Below are 19,285 nucleotides of genomic sequence, written 5' to 3' on the forward strand. Positions count from 1 at the left end.
ACATGATGTAAAAAAATTGCCTGTCATATTTGTAGAAAGTGCAAGTTATATTCTAGTCATGATTTGGTAACAAGAATGTTAAACTGATGAAGAAAATGGGATTTAATGTCAAACGGAAACATGAAATCACCAGTCATATCAGAAACATGAAATCACCAGTCATATCAGAAACAAGCATCATATAAATTGAGCCCATTTGCTCCTCCGTTTACTCTGATCTTGACTCATTAGCTTCTCCCTCTCTTTTCCAGTGATTACTACGTAATTATTAAGGTCAAATTACATTCACATTTGGAAGTGATAAGTAGATGGTAGACAAGCTCCTTCGGTCACTCAATGGTTTCGAATCCCCTAAACTTTATTTTTGAAATTTTCAAATAATAATTCCGATAAATATTCAAGTTCGAATCAACTTTAAGGATCAAAACCACTTTTCAACTAATTGAAAGTTAAAATCATCATAAGCTATATATTATTAATTCTACGTATTGTACTAGCAAAGCATTTCATCACCATACCAAGCAACTTGCCAAAAGGAGCCCTAGTTAAATCACATCTCCACCTTACTCACAAAACAGTCCTCATTGAGATAATAAATAAACGCCTCCATGTACCAAGAAAACAAGTAGTAATAGTTAAATACATGTGGATATTCTACTATGTTTTTGCTTTCCAATAGTTACATATCTCCAAGAGCTCCACGCAGAACTCGTAGGTTGTTGTAGATAAATTTCAACAATTCAGACGAGATAGAGCGACCTTCGCTTGGACTGGGAACAGGAATGGAAAAAGAAAGTAACGTCAGCTTGAGTCAATCAAAGTACAGAAATGTAACAATTTCACATTTTTAGGGGCAAGTCCTCAACTTGTCTTATTTACATTTCTCTGACCATTATTTCAGAATACTCAAAACTGCAGGTAAAGGCAAATGACACGAGAAAATAAGCAACTTCAATCTAGTTTAACAAAACAACTCTCTTTTAGTTTCTGAAATTCCCAGACCTCATCTCCTTCTGATTGAGTAGGCAACATGTGGCCATGGAAGCAGACAGGGACGTTGTTTTGGGCTCAAGCTAGAAAATTACTTCTCAAGGGAAATAAAGTAAGGGGTAAAGTGGAAATAAACAGGCACTTCGTTGACATAATGTGATTTAACTGTACTAGAAAAAGGAATTGCACGGGAGGTCCCTCTAAAGACCTACTGAACTAAGAAGCTCCAATAGTTTTCAAATAAAAAGACTCATTGCTGTTAAACTAGAACTGAGGCCGTAGTAATTCTGCCACATAAAAAGTTATCCTCAATTCAAACAGGTGGATTCTTTGAGAAATCACCATCAACAACAATGCTGTACTCCCCCAAATTTATCGATGGACTAAGGTCAAAGTATCACCCGCAACTTAGGTGTTCTCTCCTTTTAGGTGTTGGCTAAAAATCATAACTTAGAGCAAACTTTAAATTATCCTACCTTTTAGTACTGGTAAAGTCTCGGCCAAATCTGTCACTATTTCTATCCACACATCCATTCAAATCTCTCTCGACAAAGATTTGCTAGCCATTTGACCCTTATATCAAAATATCCACATCTTTCCCGAATTTAGTTTTAGTTTCCTCATCTAATCTTTACTTAGTAAGGCACTAACTATGTTGATTGTTACCTTTCCCCACGCTAGTCTCAACAAGAAATGTTATCACCAATTCATTTTAGTTCTACAACTTTATCCTCAAGTGATGGTTTTACAATGATTCCCACTCAATTCCTATTTGACTATCCCAAAAACCCAAAATGTAACACGCGCTAAAGTTTTAGGACAAGGGAAAAATTACATAATTTAACATGTGCCAATTTTTTTTGATAATCCAGAAATCCACAAGGGTCAATGGTGCACACTTCGAAACTCTATGGATAATGGGCTCGCCCGTCTACCCTTCTCCACTTAAATACAACCTTTTGTTTTTAAAAGGATTCGAATCCGTAATGTGCGCCTAAATTTCACACATCACAAGTTGCGCTCTTTCCACTATAACAAAGCCCTGGGGCCATTTAATATATGCCAATCTTCTTGGACTTTCCTCGTGTTCACTTAGTTAGAGTTTTTGGAAAAATCATACTTAAATTATAGCTCAAAGCAAGGGTATATCCTTGTCTTATCCTAGTAAACAAAAACCATCCTTATACTGTTTAACAAGTTGCAAGAATCATCCTTCCGTTAAACTTTATCACAAAAACTAACAACATCATCAAAAGACCATGTCCATCACGTGCCTTTTCCCCTCAATTTTCCAATATTGTCCCTCCTACCCGATCGTCTTCCACCTTTGCCAAAAAGGACTAAGACTTCAAAACTAGAAGTTTCTTTCCATATGAACTTCACACCCAACTATGGTATGATAGTTGGAACTCTCCGATCTCATGCTATACTATTTCTTGCTACCTTCCTTTTGGAGAGGAAAGTGCAAAGCCTTTAAAAATAGTGGAAGAGTTTTGACTTTCTAAGCAGCAACATGTATTTCAATGCACGTACGGTAGATTTTGATATTCTATCTTTAATTTGAGGTGATGATGCAAGGTTTGTTTTTAAAATGTGACTCCAACTCCGGTTTAGCTCAACTATTGTGAAACCACTCACTCCGACAAATGGAAGAGAACTAATCTAGTTTCTGACTTTCAGGTTCTTGATTTAGAGCTAGAACCTTTTAATTTTTCTCATTTATAGGTAGACTAATAAAACTGACACAAAGAGAATCGGCACCCTCATCAAAGCTCGGCACAAATATAAGATTTTACATGATCATAATGCACTTCCACCTCAAGGTCGTGCCAATCTCTTGTTATCATCTGCTTGTTATAAGAAGATAACTTAAGGAGAAGTTATTTCAGTGTAGGCCATTTTTGTTCATTAAATAACAGCAACTTTAAAGAAGAAATAAGCAGAACCTAGTTCATCCTGCTAGTTTTCTTGAAGAAGAAGAAGAAGAAAGGGAGGAAACAAAAATTAAGAAGGAAAAAGAAGACGGTCAGCACGTTCTTGAAAAAGTCGATTGGGCAGGAGGGACAATATTGGAAAATTGAGGGGAAAAGGCACGTGATAGACATGATCTTTTGACGATGCTGTTAGTTTTTGTGATAAAATTTAATGGAAGGATGATTCTTGCAACTTTTTAAATAGTATAAGGATGATTTTTGTTTACTAGGATAAGACAAGGATGTACCCTTGGTTTGAGCCATAGTTTAAGGATGATTTTTGCCAAAAACTCACTTAGTTACTACATCTAGCAACGCTACGTGGGGGGAGTAGCTTCTTTACCTACACCTATCTATGGTGTAGGAACCACTACTATACTCCCTAGCAGCCAAGTAGCATTGCGTTGCCGATGTGTCACATGCTCAGATGAACACGTCCTAACGATCTTAATGTTTAAAAGATTCATCATGCCTTCTTTTATTTGACAGACAAAATATGCTAAGCTCACATAGGTGGAGTTGAATGCAAACTAAAGAAATGCTCGAAATGAAGTTGAATCCTATTAGTCCTAGTTAAGTGCAATAATGCCCCAGAAAAATGGATGAAGGTGCAACAAGAAGACCAAAACTCGTGAGTTTCTGACAATAGTTACGTAGGGGATAAGGTTAGAGGTTCTTAAGGCTTCAAAAGTGGGTTTGCACCATTAACACAAGGATGATGATAATTGAATTAGATGTCAAAAAGAAGAGCTGAAGCTTAACTAAGAAATCGGGGAGTAAATAATGCCTTTTGCTTGCCATTACATTGATAACACATCAATTACTCGGTTTGCAATGGAAACCAACATTTATGACATCAAGATATTAGATCTACTTATTGCATGACACTGGTTTTCTCTTCCTCTTGTCTTCACATTGGTAATTTATGCATTCTCCCTTCAAATAGTTCTCATGAAGGGGTTCAGTTTCGACTGACTTCTATTGACATTTTTAACTTTTTTTTTGGGTTTGAAATGGTAAAGTTATTGACATTCTTCTTTCTTTTTCTTAAAAGGCTTATTGACATTCTTAACATTGGCATCTGCATATCATTTCTCTATATTAATTTTAAACTTCCACCATTTCCATACTCTACATTGTACACGGTGAAATCTGGGAGACTGATTTCTCCTCGACTGAACACTTCGAAGGGTGATCCCGGGAGCCCAAGATCTCGGGCCGGTCACTTCCTGCAAGATCGAGCGGCACTCCGCCAAGGATAATGTCGGCCAAAGCCTCAGCGAATGCAGGTATCTCTCAAAGAATGCACCCGGGGTCGATCAGGATTATTCAAGCAGCTCGGTATCAGCCCACGCACACATCGCGGAGTTAGTCGGTTGTCCCATCCTATTTCCTGCATCACGCAACGTATCTTGTACTAAGATTGGACTCCCCCCTTTTCTATAAAAGGGGAGTCACTAACACCCTGTAAAGGCAGAGCTCCAACTATTCTACAAAAGTGCAATAATATCTTCTCTCTTTCTTTCTAACCTGTTCGTTCTCACTGCCCCGAGGTCGCCTCGATATTCATCGCTTTCTTATTTGTTCTTCATCATATAACTTAGTATTGGCCATAAAGAGCCTTATTTAACTATATCTTCAACTGTTATCCCATCCCCGACCGTCCCCGATAGCTCGAGCTCGACCCCGACGTCGACCCCGAGGTTCCTCATCGACCAGACACACGTCCGGGCAGCAGGCCTTGCGGTTCGATTATCATCCCGTTTTAGCTTGTATTTAATCTTTACACTCCATATTATTAGCATCAAATGCTCTAACAACTAACTCGGGAATAGATCACGTATTTTTAGAATCTCATTTACAAATTTAATTGTTGTTACCATTTTCATGGCAAACAGTTTGGCGCCCACCGTGGGGCTAAAAATAATAGTGATTATCTTCTTGCTAGTTTCATTGCACAAACGCACATTATCTTTCACACTTTTTCTTGTCCAAGATCCTTTGATTTCAGGTCAAAATGTCTGGCTCGGTAAACGAAGTCGAGAACGACAACCTCGAGAATCACAGGGAAAATGGCGTGGCTGTCCCGGTCGTCGAAGCACCACTACAGAATCCAGATAACGCGCCCGGACCGATTCTAGCGGACGCGGACTCACAGGACGCACAACAAGTCGACGAAACTTCTCACACCAACAGGAGCATACGGCATGGCGACCGATAGGAAGCTCAAAAAACCCTGGCCCGGGAAGAACAGGAAGTTAGTCTTCATGTTATTTTTGAAATGTTGCAGGCACAGCAGCTGGCCATTGCTCAGTTGCAAAGCCATCCGAGAACTCCCAGCACAGCAGTACCGGATGTAGCCCCCCCGCCGAGCAAGTACCCGAAAGATCAAGCAATAACGAGTTAGTAGCTGACCCCGCCATAGTGAAGATGCTCGAGGACCTCACCAAAAGGATCGAGTCAAGTGAGAAGATGATTGCAACCAACGATAAAAAGGTCGTGACCTACAACTCTAGGGTGGATCAAATCCCGGGAGCACCCCCAATCCTGAAAGGTTTGGATTCGAAGAAGTTCATACAGAGGCCGTTCCCTGAGGAAGCGGCCCCAAAGCCCATCCCTAAAAAGTTCAGAATGCCGAAACTCCCTAAGTACAACGGTACCACCGACCCCAACGAACACGTTACTGCCTATACCTGCGCAGTAAAAGATAATATAAAAAATAACGAGATCGAGTCCGTGTTGCTGAAAAAATTCGGAGAAACGCTTTCGAAGGGGGCCATGATGTGGTATCACAACATGGCTCCCAACTCCATAAATTCATTCGCCATGTTGGCAGACTCCTTCGTAAAAGCACATGCTAGAGCCATCAAGGTAGCAACAAGGAAGTCTGATGTTTTCAAAATTAAGCAGAGAGAGAACGAGATGCTGCGGGAATTTGCGTCTCGCTTCCAGATGGAACGGATGGAGCTGCCGCCAATCTCCGACGACTGGGCGGTATAGGCCTTCACCCAAGGCCTGAACGAACGAAGCTCGGTGGCCTCGAAAAAGCTGAAGCAGAACCTGATCGAATATCCGGTCGTGACCTGGTCGGACATTCACAACCGGTACCAGTCGAAGATTAGGGCCGAGGACGACCAACTAGGAGCCCCTTCGGGCTCAGTATACCCAAACAGACTCCTGGTAAAAGAGTCGAAACCAAACAAAGAAAGGTATCAACCGTACCTCGAAGACAGAAGGGACGCCCCAAGGAGCAACCTACCTCGCAACGATCGAAGGATGGATTGAGGACAGGACACTCGAGGGCTCGCCAACAGAACCAAGTTTGATCGAAACATAGCGCCAACAAACACGCCCCACTTATCGGAATACAACTTCTGCGTCGACGTTTCAGACATCGTGTTCGCCATTAGCAAGATCAGAGACGCCAAGCGGCCCAAACCAATACAGTCAAACCCTTCGCAGAGAAATTACAACTTAGTATGCGAATTCCACAACACGCACGATCACAGGACTGAGGATTGCCATCAGCTACAGGAGGAAGTGGCTCGATTGCTCAACAAAGGGCACCTCCGGGAATTCCTCAGCGATCGGGCCAAAAATCAATTCTGAGAGAGGGAAGCAACCAAGAAAAACGAGGCAAACGAGCCACAACACGTCATCCACATGATCATGGGGGGCGCCGATGCCCCGCAGGAACCCGTAATGAGAAGGACAAAAATATCCATCACCAGAGAAAAACAGACTCGGGGATATATCCCCGAAGACGCCCTCACGTTCAGCGAAGAGGACATCAAAGGCCCTGTCTCAACCCCACAACGACGCCCTGGTAATCTCCTTTCTTGTAAATTCTTTTTAGATAAAACGTGTACTCGTAGATCCAGGTAGCTCGGCCAATATCATCAGGTCGAGAATGATAGAACAACTCGGGCTGCTCGAACAAATCGTGCCCGCCACCTGGGTCCTCAATGGATTCAACATGGCGAGCGAAACGACGAAAGGAGAAATCATCCTTCCGGTTACCGTGGCCGGCACAACCCAAGACACCAAATTCCATGTCATCGAGGGAGATATGAGGTATAACGCCTTGTTTGGACGACTTTGGATACACTGCATGAGAGCAGTACCATCCACCCTCCACCAGGCAATAAAATTCCCGACAAAGGACGGGTCAAAACTGTCTACGAGGAACAACACGCAGCAAGGAAAATGTTCGCTATACAGGACGCAGTACCAACGCTCATGCCTCCACCCCCGAATGAAACAACAAGCAAACTAGGACTCGCCCCCGGTCGAACTTGACAAAACAGAGAAAAGATCCACGCAGCATCTCCGCCCCCGGGCAGTTATAATAGATCGATCCCAAGGCATCGCCGACATACCTCGTTTCAAGGTACAACCATTCTTCTTTTTATTATTATTATTCGGAATTAACCTTCGTGCAGGCACCCGATCAGAGCTGCCGGGACAATAGTGCTATTGCTAGACCTCAGGGCCCCAAAGGCGCACTCGTTGCACTCTTTTCCTTCAACCGAGTTTTTATCCCAGAAGAAGGGTTTTTACCGGCAAGGTTTTTAACGAGGCAACGTCTGCAAGCCGCTTAAGGGGGAACTCCGCAAAATATTCAAAACTATCCCAGCGGCCGACTTTTGAATAGGCGAGGGGCATTCCCCCCGAAAAACTGCCCGCTCGAAGGAGTTTTGAAAAGCGCCAAATGAGGTTTCCTGTGGGAAAACGATGAGTCGGACCAGACGGCCGATATAGTCAGGCCCCGTCGACAAAAACATGTACTATTGTATCGAGCAATCAAAAAATGCCTTTTGTCAAAAAAGAAAAGGGGAAGGGAAATCATTCTCCGAACAGGGTAACAAATCCTTTCGCCAGAAACGCCCCGAAAAACTCGGGAAAGGATGCCAACAGTTCAAACGCCCCTAACGGCCTCCGGCTCGAGGCTCTGAAATCACAAAAAATTTCAGGTACGATAAACCTCCAAGCGATCGGCTTTTACCCGATATAGGTCAACTCATCACAACAAATTATATCACGACGATGTATGTCTACACCAAGCAATAAAAGGATATCTTTTCAACACCTTATTCTCCGAGCGAGGAAATCTTAAGTATATCCCCGATAGGGGCCTCTCCACCAAACGCGTCCCGAGATACTCGGAGACTTAGCGTCAGCAATTCAGCACCCGCACGACCCCAGGGTCGGAACTCCGGGCTCACAAAGCCCCTACAACGCAACTCCGAGCTCACAAAAAGCGTTCTTCACGCTTAAACAAATTCAATGACTCGAAGACTGTCATTCGTCGCCAATCGCCATGCGCTGGGAAACCCGAAACTGTAAGACCCCTAGCGGGCAGACTCGGCGTAACCAGATCTATTCTACATTACAAAAACTGTAAGACCTTAATAGGCATGACAAACTGTAAGACCTCAACAGGCATGAAAATCCCGAAGTTCAGGCTATAAGTGGCATTTGTAAGAATCCCGAAAGGGCATACCCTCGGTGTAGACGCCTGAACTGTCACTCGGGATCAAAAATGGCTCCGGCCAAACACGTATGACTACGGTCAAAACGGCTGATACAACCATACTAACGCAACTCGGGGACGGCCGACTGTCGCTAAACAAAAATCGCAGGCCACTACTTCGAATATACTTCGAAAAGAACCGGTTAAAACAGGCTTCCCTCAACAGGCAAAAACGAGCTTCGACCATGTCAGCTCCAAATCACAAAGGCTTCGACCTACTCAGCCTACGAGCTATGAACCTTCTGAGGTGCTCAAATATTGTCGATAACGACTTGAAATCGAGGTTCTCCGGAACCAACGACGGGCCAGGCAAAAATCTTTCAAAAGACCTTAATGAGCAGAAAACAAAGCTTACAAAAGCCCACGGGCAAAAACAGCATAAGAGCCATTGTCGCCAGCTAAGCAAGCCTACGGGCCACATATTAAAAGGTCTCAACGACCAAACAGCGTAAGAGCCATCGTCGCCAGCTAAAAAATTGACAACTTGAGGATTAAAGTGAGCTCGAATCGTAACCCGATTCGGAGACCGAATCCAAAATAGTTAATTATACAAGCCTCCGGGCCACATATCAAAAGGTCTCAACGACCAAAACAGCGTAAAAGGCCATCGCCATCCGCCCATGTAGGCGGAAGAGAACTTAAGGGTCAATTAAAGCTCGATTCGCAACGCGACTCAGAGATTGGACCCGAAATGGCTAAACTACAAAATGCCTAAGGGCACGGCATAAATGCCACTGTCAACCTGCCGAGTGATCCTTCGGGCCACATATGGAAAGGTTTCGACGACCAAAAAAACGGCACAAAAGGCCATCGCTATCCGCCTATGCAGGTGGAAGAGAACTTAAGGGTCAATTAAAGCTCGAATCGCAACGCGACTCGAAGACTGGACCCGAAATGGCTAAAATTACAATATGCCTAAGGGCACGGCATAAATGCCAGTATCGCCAGCCAAGTGAACCTTCGGGCCACCCACCTGTAAGGTCGCTTCGACCCGAAGCACGAAAGCCCATCGCCATCCGCCCATGTAGGAAGGAAAGAGCTAAAGGGTCAATTGAAGCTCGAATCGCAACGCGACTCGGAGACTAGACCCGAAATAGCTAAACCACAATATGCCTAAGGGCACGACATAAATGGCGCCATCGCCAGCCGAGTGAGCCTCCGGGCCACCCACCTGTAAGGTCGCTTCGACCCGAAGCACGAAAGGCCATCGTCATCCGCCCATGCAGGCAGGAAAGAGCTAAAGGGTCAATTGAAGCTCGAATCACAACGCGACTCGGAGACTTGACCCGAAATAGCTAAATCACAATATGCCTAAGGGCACGGCATAAATGCCGCCATCACCAACCGAGTGAGCCTCCGGGCCACCCATCTGTAAGGTCGCTTCGACCCGAAGCACGAAAGGTCATCGTCATCCGCCCATGCAGGCAGGAAAGAGCTAAAGGGTCAATTGAAGCTCGAATCGCAACGCAACTCGGAGACTAGACCCGAAACGGCTAAACTACAATATGCCTAAGGGCACGGCATAAATGCCACCATCGCCAGCTCAGACAAACGCAAAACTCAAAGGTAAATTAAACTTGAGTCGGGTCTCGACTCGGAGACTGAACCCTAAGACAGTTAAAACGCGCAAGCCTAAGGGCAAATCCAGGATCAAATTGACCCAATTTGAAACTCCAACGAGCAAAAATACAGAAGATACAAGTTGCGGGGTTTCCCCTCTTATTGCTACTTATTGACGACGAAGCGCAACCTCAGCCTGTGTCATATAATGAAAGCTATGTATATACACAACAAAGAAGGCAGGGAACGATCATTCCGCTTTTTTCAGGCAGTTATAGCCCGACGGTCTCCTCCTCATCGTCCTCCACATCGGACAGTAGGAACTTGGTATCGTACCCCTCTCCTCTGGCTTGCTCGATCTCCGCCGAGAGATCAAAGCCCCTGGAGTGAATCTTCTCAAGGATTTCCCTTCGGGATCTACACCTCACATACTCCTTGCCGTTATTGACATGATCGAGGGTCTTCTGCAATTCAGCTTAAGCAACAGAAGCACTCCTCGAATAAACTGCCATTTTCTGTCTCCGCCCTAGTATTATTCATCACCACCTCGCTTTTCGCCCTTGAAAGCTCGGACGAGCGTATCACGATCATCTTTGTCCGAGCAGAATCATTCGTACGGGCAGCCTGAATTTGCGCCTCGACAGCAGAAGCCCCGACTTGAGCCCCCTCTTTTGCCTCAAAATGGGCATTCACATACGCCTGTGGCTCGATAAATTCACGTTTGGTTTTGCCAAACTCGCCTCAGAGTTGTTCCAGCTCATCCGCCTTGTCTTTTAGCTGAAACAGCGAAATACCCGAGGGCAAAAAGTGAAGACAATCACCATCCGCCCGCACGGGCACAAAAGAACAAAGGGCAGGCAAGCTCAGTTAAAGGCCCGACTCAGAGACCGAGCCTAAAATAGTTGGGCAACACGTAGAATTCTCAACACCTGCTCGCAGCAAGGATCGCGCTTGAAATCCCCCGTGCCTGCCTGATCGATTCCGAACCCACGAAGATCCCGCCAAAACGCGGAAGCCAGCCCGCCGGATTAAAGGCAACACTGGAAGAGATACAAAGGAGGTAAAACTTCAAGATTTCTCTCATTCTATATATATATGCACGAAAGGTGCGCTCTCCATCTACAAGCATGCTCTATAAACAGCAAAATACAAAGTGGCAAAATCTACGCTCCACCCCTAAAGGGTTACGGCCTACCAGCCCCAGCCTCGTTCTTCATGGCATCGGCAATAAAACTGGGTATCGCGCCCGACTACCTTCACTCAAGCAAATCCTTCTAGAAGTACGAAACCCTGGGCATAGGTCTCTCCAAATGCCTGTCCCGAAAATCTACGACGAACGTGTTCCTCGAAAGCCCGCTCCGACCCAGCTCAATCATCGGCAACAAGTCGCCACTCCTTCATCATCCTAGGTCCAAGCTCAGTACTATGCCAATCCAGGCGCCGGTTATTCCCAATCCGTACTTTTGAGAAATCAAGCTACATCTTCACAATTATATCCATTCAGATCAAAGCTCGAAGCCTGCATTTTGGTACTTCAGGGGCCCCCGAAGTATAGCCCCTTGACAGAGCAACTCAAAGACCCGAGATACGGAGGGATCGTGCTGAAACCTACCACGAAGTGAAGCTGGCAAACCTACTCGACGACCGAACATCCTCCTGATAGCCCAACCCTTGTTGGCCAAAGGAACCGCCGCTCCGAAACTAAAAACTTCAGAAACACTAGGCTCGAATGATGCACTCTCCTCATAAGCTCGGGCTCGTCTCGCCCTGATAAAAGCTCCTTCATGATTGCGAAGCACACTTCTCATCTACCGCCGTGCTCGGTCTTTGCCGTCCCCCAAATAAGCAGCATCTAAGGGCATGACCCGCCAGCATCACAACATCAGCGAACCCCGAGGACCCCCGGGAAACGGAAGCAACCTCACGACTGCATACGAAAAGGGACGGAACGAGTCAACCCCAATCAAAGACACCGATCATCAGTACCGCCTCTGGTTTCGAGGTAATGCAAAACCTCGAAGACCTCCGGCATAGCAAAGCAGCGCCCTAGCAGACCAACAATGCCTTTACCAAATTGGCGTTTAGCCTCAAGAAGCCTCCGCCAAAGAAGGCCAGTTTACGAAGAAATGGGCGTCCCTAACAAACGCCCGGGCAAAACAGATTCCGGGTAATGACCAGGGCGGCCCGAGACACGGCCAGGCCTCCATTCAGAGATTACTTCCAGGAAGTCACCGGCGTCCCGAGATCGCGAATCCTCAGGAAAGCCTCTTCTCAAAGGCCATTATGGGGCCCGAAGATGTTATCCACGCCTTCACGAAGGGAAAGGGTTCCGGCGGCCCAAGGTTATTGGCCTAATTCGGGTCCGGTTCGAGAAATCACAAAAGACCCCATGAGAAGCCGTTTCATCAAAGACCGGAGAAAATACTCAAAGCCAATGTCACAGGCGACAAAACAGGATCATGCACTCGAAGCCGCCAAAAATATAAAGAAATATAGCAAGTATCGAAGGAAGAAATCAAGAAAATATCTTTGTATTTATACAAGTATTTGCTTACAACGACCCTCGAGGGGTCCTTACATATAGTTACATTACATATGATTACAAAAGCTCGTAGAGAATCCTTACGAAAAAGTGAAGAAGTACAAATGATACGCATACAGCAGGAGCCTAAGGATCTAGCCTATTCATGCTGCGTCTCCGTCGTCATCCTCTCAGGCATATGACCTCAAAGACTATCTTCCAAAAGGCCGACTCCCTCGAGGACCGCATCCCAAGCCTCCCGGAATGGCATCTTCAAAAGAAAGGCAGGGGAGAAGAGCAAAGTGACGAAGGAAAAGCCGAAAGAACGCGAGAAGTGGCTGGGTGAAAAATTTGGCTAGTACGAGCTCCGCCAGTACTGCCATTTTGAAGCCACTTCCTGAGACGTTGCCTCGGCCCGGAAGGCAACAGCCGGCAGAGACTTGCCGACACCCCCCCCCCCGAATCCAAAAGGGGTGTAACACACCGAGCCGAGGGAGGAGAATGAGCAGCGGTGTATAATTCGAGCCCCCTCTTGAGCAGCGGTGCATAATCCAAAGTACCCCGGGGCGGAGGAAATCGACCCTCTACCTCATCACCCCGGGCCAACGACAGCAACAACAACAACAACAACGGCATCACAACGGCACAACTTCGCCCTATCGAAAGAGAACCGAGGATTGGGCCACGGTACACACAGCACAATATCTTGAGGCCACAAGCTCCAGACACGACAAGATGGCAGAAATTCAAGATAGCGGGAAAGGAAGGAAAGAAGGATACCAAAGGAAATTTGGATAAAAGGCCAACCATGAAAAGCCCCATTTATAGGGAGAGCAAAGTAACTGACGGCGCTATTACCGCCCTCGGAAGGCGTAACAGCAGGCGCAATTAATGCGTCTATAGAAGCTGAACCGATATCAACAAAAGATCGAAGAATCGCAACATTTCGGGTAATCTTAGAGAAGCGGGAAGGCAGAATGCCTCGACACTTGTAAGAAGCAGGAAGGCTGCACCGCCAGCGCGATGCCGTTATGGGGATCGAGAAATGGGGTGTCAAAATCATTTCTTATCACTTCCCTCTAAGAAACGCGGAGACTATCTGTACACGGTAAAATCTGGGAGACTGATTTCTCCTCGACTGAACACTTCGAAGGGTGATCCCGGGAGCCCAGGATCTCGGGCCGGTCACTTCCTGCAAGATCGAGCGGCACTCCGCCAAGGATAATGTCGGCCAAAGCCTCAGCGAATGCAGGTATCTCTAAAAGAATGCACCCGAGGTCGATCAGGATTATTCAAGCAGCTCGGTATCAGCCCACGCACACATCGCGGAGTTAATCGATTGTCCCATCCTATTTCCTGCATCACGCAACGTATCTTGTACTAAGATTGGACTCCCCCCCTTTCTATAAAAGGGGAGTCTAACACCATGTAAAGGCAGAGCTCCAACTATTCTACAAAAGTGCAATAATATCTTCTCTCTCTTTCTTTCTAGCATGTTCGTTCTCACTGCCTCGAGGTCGCCTCGATATTCATCGCTTTCTTATTTGTTCATCATATAACTTAGTATTGGCCATAAAGAGCCTTGTTTAATTATATCTTCAACGGTTATCCCATCCCCGACCGTCCCCGATAGCTCGAGCTCGACCCCGACGTCGACCCCGAGGTTCCTCATCGACCAGACACACGTCCGGGCAGCAGGCCCTGCGGTTCGATTATCATCCCGTTTTAGCTTGTATTTAATCTTTACACTCCATATTATTAGCATCAACTGCTCTAACAACTAGCTCGGGAATAGATCACATATTTTTAGAATCTCATTTACAAATTTAATTGTTGTTACCATTTTCACGGTAAACATGCATGCTGACATAGTCAGGTATCTTATTAAATAGCATCCAATCTAATCAAAATTAAAACTCTCAACTATTCCTCTCAACGCCAATTTTAGTTTGGACCTTATCCTAAGCTTCGTCTACCAGAAAAATCATGTATAAAAATAGCATTGGCCATTTAATGCTACCTCCTTCATGTGGTGATGGCATGGCTACAAATGAACGTGAACTTTAGCATGACATAGGAATAAACAAAAAGATTTTATGAAGAGGAATGAAGAAAAAAATTAAAGCCACAGTGCAGAGGTCGGAGAGCATACCAGAATGACAGTGTAGCTTCCATTTCAGTACAATAATGAAGAACACATATAGCAGTAAACTATAACTCCATGTATGGAAAATTGATATTCGTTACAGGGAGTTGATCTACTTACATTGGTACTTTCAATTTCTTTTAGAAATTTCTCTGGATAGTCAATATAGTCGGCGCATTCTTTCTTTACTCTAGCCACAAGGTCTTTCTCTTCGGCCTTTTGAAGGCTCCTTATCAAAATACTCATAGTCAACTTATCTGGGAGGAATCCTGATTTCTTCATCACTTCATACATTTCCATTGCCTTCTCTACGAGATCTACTCTAAAGTATGCCCCGATAAACTCTGTATAGGTTCTACTGTCTGGTTGTAAGCCCTCCTTCGTCATGTCCACAAAGAGTTGTTCAGCCATTCCAATCAATTTGTTTTTGCCCAGCATCATTATCATACTATTGAACACAGATAAATCTGGTACATAACACTCCTCATTCCTGACAAAGTTGAACACCTGAACCCTGATAGTTTTCAGATAAGTGCACATTTAAGAAAAAAATAAGGAGAAGTAGTAAGATGGGAGGAAGCCATGAACAGATATTTTCATGATAGGCAAGAAGAGAAAACACCAAGTAGAAAGAAAGAGCTATATATTGGTCTTTTTGTCCATATCTAGTATGCTTTCCTCCACAAAGTATGGGATTTTAATCAGTCTAGTCTGCATCTTCAAAATCAGAATGAAAGGTTTTACGAGATCAAGTTGATCATGATCACATTTTAAGTTGGGGGGTGTTAAAGTCTGAATGCTAAGACACAACAAAGTGAGAAGCAAATCTTAAGCTGCCACATCTGTGCATGACCGTGCTCAAACAGTCAAAAACGTCAAATGAGAAGCAAACGTCAACATGTAGAAGAGCTAAGTTCAGACATTACGTCCAGCACCCTCCCAGGCAGCCCCACCAACCCCTCAACCCCCAAAAGAAGGTTAATAGAAACACAGATAAGTAACACTGAGTTGTTCTATAACAAGAATACGTGTTTCTCATTTATAAAAAACTAACTAGTCTAGCATTACAAGAGACATATTGTCAACATCTTTGTAACCATGTCATGGAAGATATTCCTCTGCCTATTAAATTAAATGGAAAAATAACATTTCATCGTCAAAGTGTAGAGAAAATGACAAAATGGTCTCTTATGTTTGAGGGTAGGTTCAAACTAGTCCCTTAAATGTGCACTACGCAGTTTTGGTCCTTTAAGTTTGTCGAAAGTTAACACTTCTAGTCTCCATCAAATATTTAACAATTTATGTTCGTTAGATTTGATGGAAACTGTGGAAAAAAAATAAACCTTAAATACCAGGAAAGTCCCATCAAATCCTAAAAATTGCACTAGACACCAAAAAGATATAAAAAATTAGCCAAAATTACACACTAAAAAGCTGTTGCAGACTCTAAAACTAAATCGAAAATAACAGAAACTACAAAAATTATATCTCTAAATGTGAGTTCCTGCTAATTTCCCCTTTTCGTAGTTCCCGTCAATCTAACAGATAGAGTTCGCTAAATATTTGATGGAAACTAAAAATTTTAACTTTTTGGTAAACTTGCAGGACCAAAACTGCTCAGTGCATACCTAATGGACTACTTTGAACCTACCCTCAAACTTAACACACCATTTTTGTCATTTTCTCTGAAAGTGTAGGTTAAAAGCCTTCTATTTTTGTAGAGCATTGCATTTCTTCTCCAAACCCCCCCCCCCCCCCCAAAAAAAAAAAAAAAAACACCACCCACCCAAAGCTCAAATCCTCTGTTAGATCATTTATAGGAAACTGACCTGCCTGAAGTTATTAATTTATGCAATCCAATTGCATTTTAAGCCATCACATAGAACTGTTGTCTCAGACAGTATGTGTTTCAAACAAATTAAACAAATGAATCGACATCATATACAAATAAAAATTGGTAGTATTCATCCCTAACAACAGAATCAATGGGTGGTTAAAGAAAGTTTCAGAAAAAAGATCGGCTTTGGACATGTTTCTATGGAATTTATTTTGGTCCTCCCAAGTTTGGACCCTATAGATTAAAATAAAGATACACATTGGAAGCTACCAAACTTCTCTAAAACATTACAAGCTGAAGAAGAGCAAGAGCAGACATGCAATTTCAGGCTCATTGCAGAATGTGCATAGCATACCGCAGCACAAGCACTAATCCGTTTCCAAAAAGAATCCAAATTCGTAAAACAAGGTCACATTAATCACCTTAAGAGACCCCATTCAAAAAGATTGAAGCCAAAGCAAAGCTAATACAACAATAAGCTTCCTTGAAAATCTTTTTACATGTTCAATTTTGTCTATGGACATAATTACTATACTATCTTTACTGCTTTCAAATATTCCTCATGCTTCCTAATAATACAGTTTGATTCCTAACCTATAACTCTATACCTTTTTAAAATAATGATCATGATCCTCAGTGCCACCGGTCTCCTATAGATAAGAGTATAGGACTTGCTCAAAAAGAAAAGAGAAAAAGCATCCAGTTGCATCAAGTCATAGCTTAACTAGCAATATCAAAACCTTTTTGTCTACATCAAAACTATTTACTCCACCTTTCCTTTATGCTTTCTAACAGTCAAAAACTGTAATCATTAACCAAAACATGTAATACGTCGCTCTAATATGTCTCAAACAAACCTAAGAACATACATACTTGTAAGACAACAGGGAGCAAAAAAGAGTACCTCTACTTTCAAGAAAAAAGTAGCTTCATATGAGCTAGGGCGAGATGAAAGAAGTTATACCTGGAGAGCCAAGTGAACCTCATTTTGCCTTTGCAGCTCAGTTAAAGTGTCCAACACGTCAGCCTTCAATAGCCTACTAAGCTTGATTTTCAAAACCTCCTCCATTTTTTCAGGTGATTTGGCTAGTTTCAGAGACTGGACAGCTTGAATTGCCTCTGTGGACAATACCCTTGACCTCCACATAGGTTTTCTCGCTCCATTTCTAAAACTACACCTAGTTTTCTGCTTCCTCATTGAAAGGTTGACTTGGGTTCTTGAAAACTGTAGAAAACCCAATTCACAAAATTGAATTCTGAGGGAAGCCATTAAAGCGAAATTAGGTGAGAGCTTTACTTAGAAGGAAACTATATTAAAATGTGTTTCAATTTTATTTGACTCGATATAAATTGAAGAATTGGAATCTTGCAAAAATGTTACAAATAAGTTCCAATTTACTAAACTCTATTAATTATACACTTACGAAAACTAGTCAATTACATATAAAAATTAAAAACCCAAATAAATAAGGTTATTTCTCTTCAAGAATCACACGCAAAAATCTCCTTTCTTATTTTTAAGCGTGATGAGCAATATTAGATGCTAGCAATGGAAAGAAATTTTATGGATGAGATAGCAAATAAGGTGATGAAATACAATATATATATATATATATATAAGATTCTAAAAATATAAAAAAAGGACATTTTTCAATGCATGGTTGTTATTGGGGTCTTGAGACCCATGTGGATCTCCTACTTCTCGACATGGTGGATTTCGATGTCATTCTGGGGATGGATTGGTTATCCCCATATCATGCTATATTGGATTGTCATGCCAAGACCGTGACCTTAGCATTACCGGGGTTGCCTCGTTTGGAGTGGAGAGGGACTCCTGGTCATTCTACCAGCAGGGTTATCTCATATATGAAAGCTCGGCGTATGGTTGATAAGGGATATTTGGCCTATTTGGCATATGTTCGTGATTCCAGTGTTGAGGTTCCTTCTATGAATTCTGTGCCCGTTGTTCGTGAGTTTCCAGAGGTATTTCCTTCAGACCTGCCGAGGATGCCACACGATAGGGATATTGACTTTTGCATTGATTTGGCTCTGGTCACTCAGCCCATTTCTATTCCGCCATATCGTATGGCCCCGCCAGAGTTGAAAGAATTGAAAGAACAGTTGCAGGACTTGTTGTATAAAGGCTTTATTAGACCGAGTGTCTCGCCTTGAGGTGCGTCGGTGTTGTTTGTTAAAAAGAAGGATGGGTCGATGAGGATGTGTATAGATTATCGGTAGTTGATGTTTTAAGCGTCAATACCACACAAGAAGGGGGTGATTTGTGTGGTACCCAATTTTTGCTCAACTAAACTATAGCTTTTAGGTGTTCCAACTACTACTGTTTGCGGAATAATAAATACAGAAAATAAAGAACACAGAGATTTTTACGTGGAAAACACCTAGCTCAAAAGGTGAAAAAACTACGATCTACTACTCAGTAGGATTTTCCCAAACTTCCACTAAAATCACTGAGCCAAAACAGCATTTACAAAAACTCTCTGTAAACCTAAGGATTAACCTAATCCCGTTGTGGCACATAGCCTCACCTGTTGCGACAACTTCAAGTTAGCTATAACTTGAACACTCTAGGTACCTAATACAATTGCTTCTATGAAAGCTGAAAGGTACAATTTTAAATCACCTACTACAATTGAACTAGAATAAAAGATAGACACAATCGAACTGGTTCTTCTATCTTGTTCATGTAGCTTCAGGAGTGCACACT

General features: G+C 43.4%; 1 protein-coding gene across 1 annotated transcript; it reads right to left on the bottom strand.

Annotated features, from left to right (window-relative positions):
- Positions 1–442: 442 nt before the first annotated feature.
- Positions 443–17,912, bottom strand: LOC104235508 (protein THYLAKOID ASSEMBLY 8-like, chloroplastic). Its single transcript, XM_009789293.2, has 3 exons — positions 17,525–17,912; positions 14,844–15,230; positions 443–770 (listed from the first exon to the last, which is right to left on the bottom strand). Exons 1-3 carry the CDS (start codon positions 17,828–17,830, stop codon positions 741–743), a joined length of 723 nt encoding a protein of 240 aa, XP_009787595.1. The 5' UTR covers positions 17,831–17,912; the 3' UTR covers positions 443–740.
- Between the last annotated feature and the right edge of the window lie 1,373 nt (positions 17,913–19,285).

Source organism: Nicotiana sylvestris, chromosome 9 (assembly GCF_000393655.2).
Source record: "Nicotiana sylvestris chromosome 9, ASM39365v2, whole genome shotgun sequence".
Classification (NCBI taxonomy): Eukaryota; Viridiplantae; Streptophyta; class Magnoliopsida; order Solanales; family Solanaceae; genus Nicotiana; species Nicotiana sylvestris.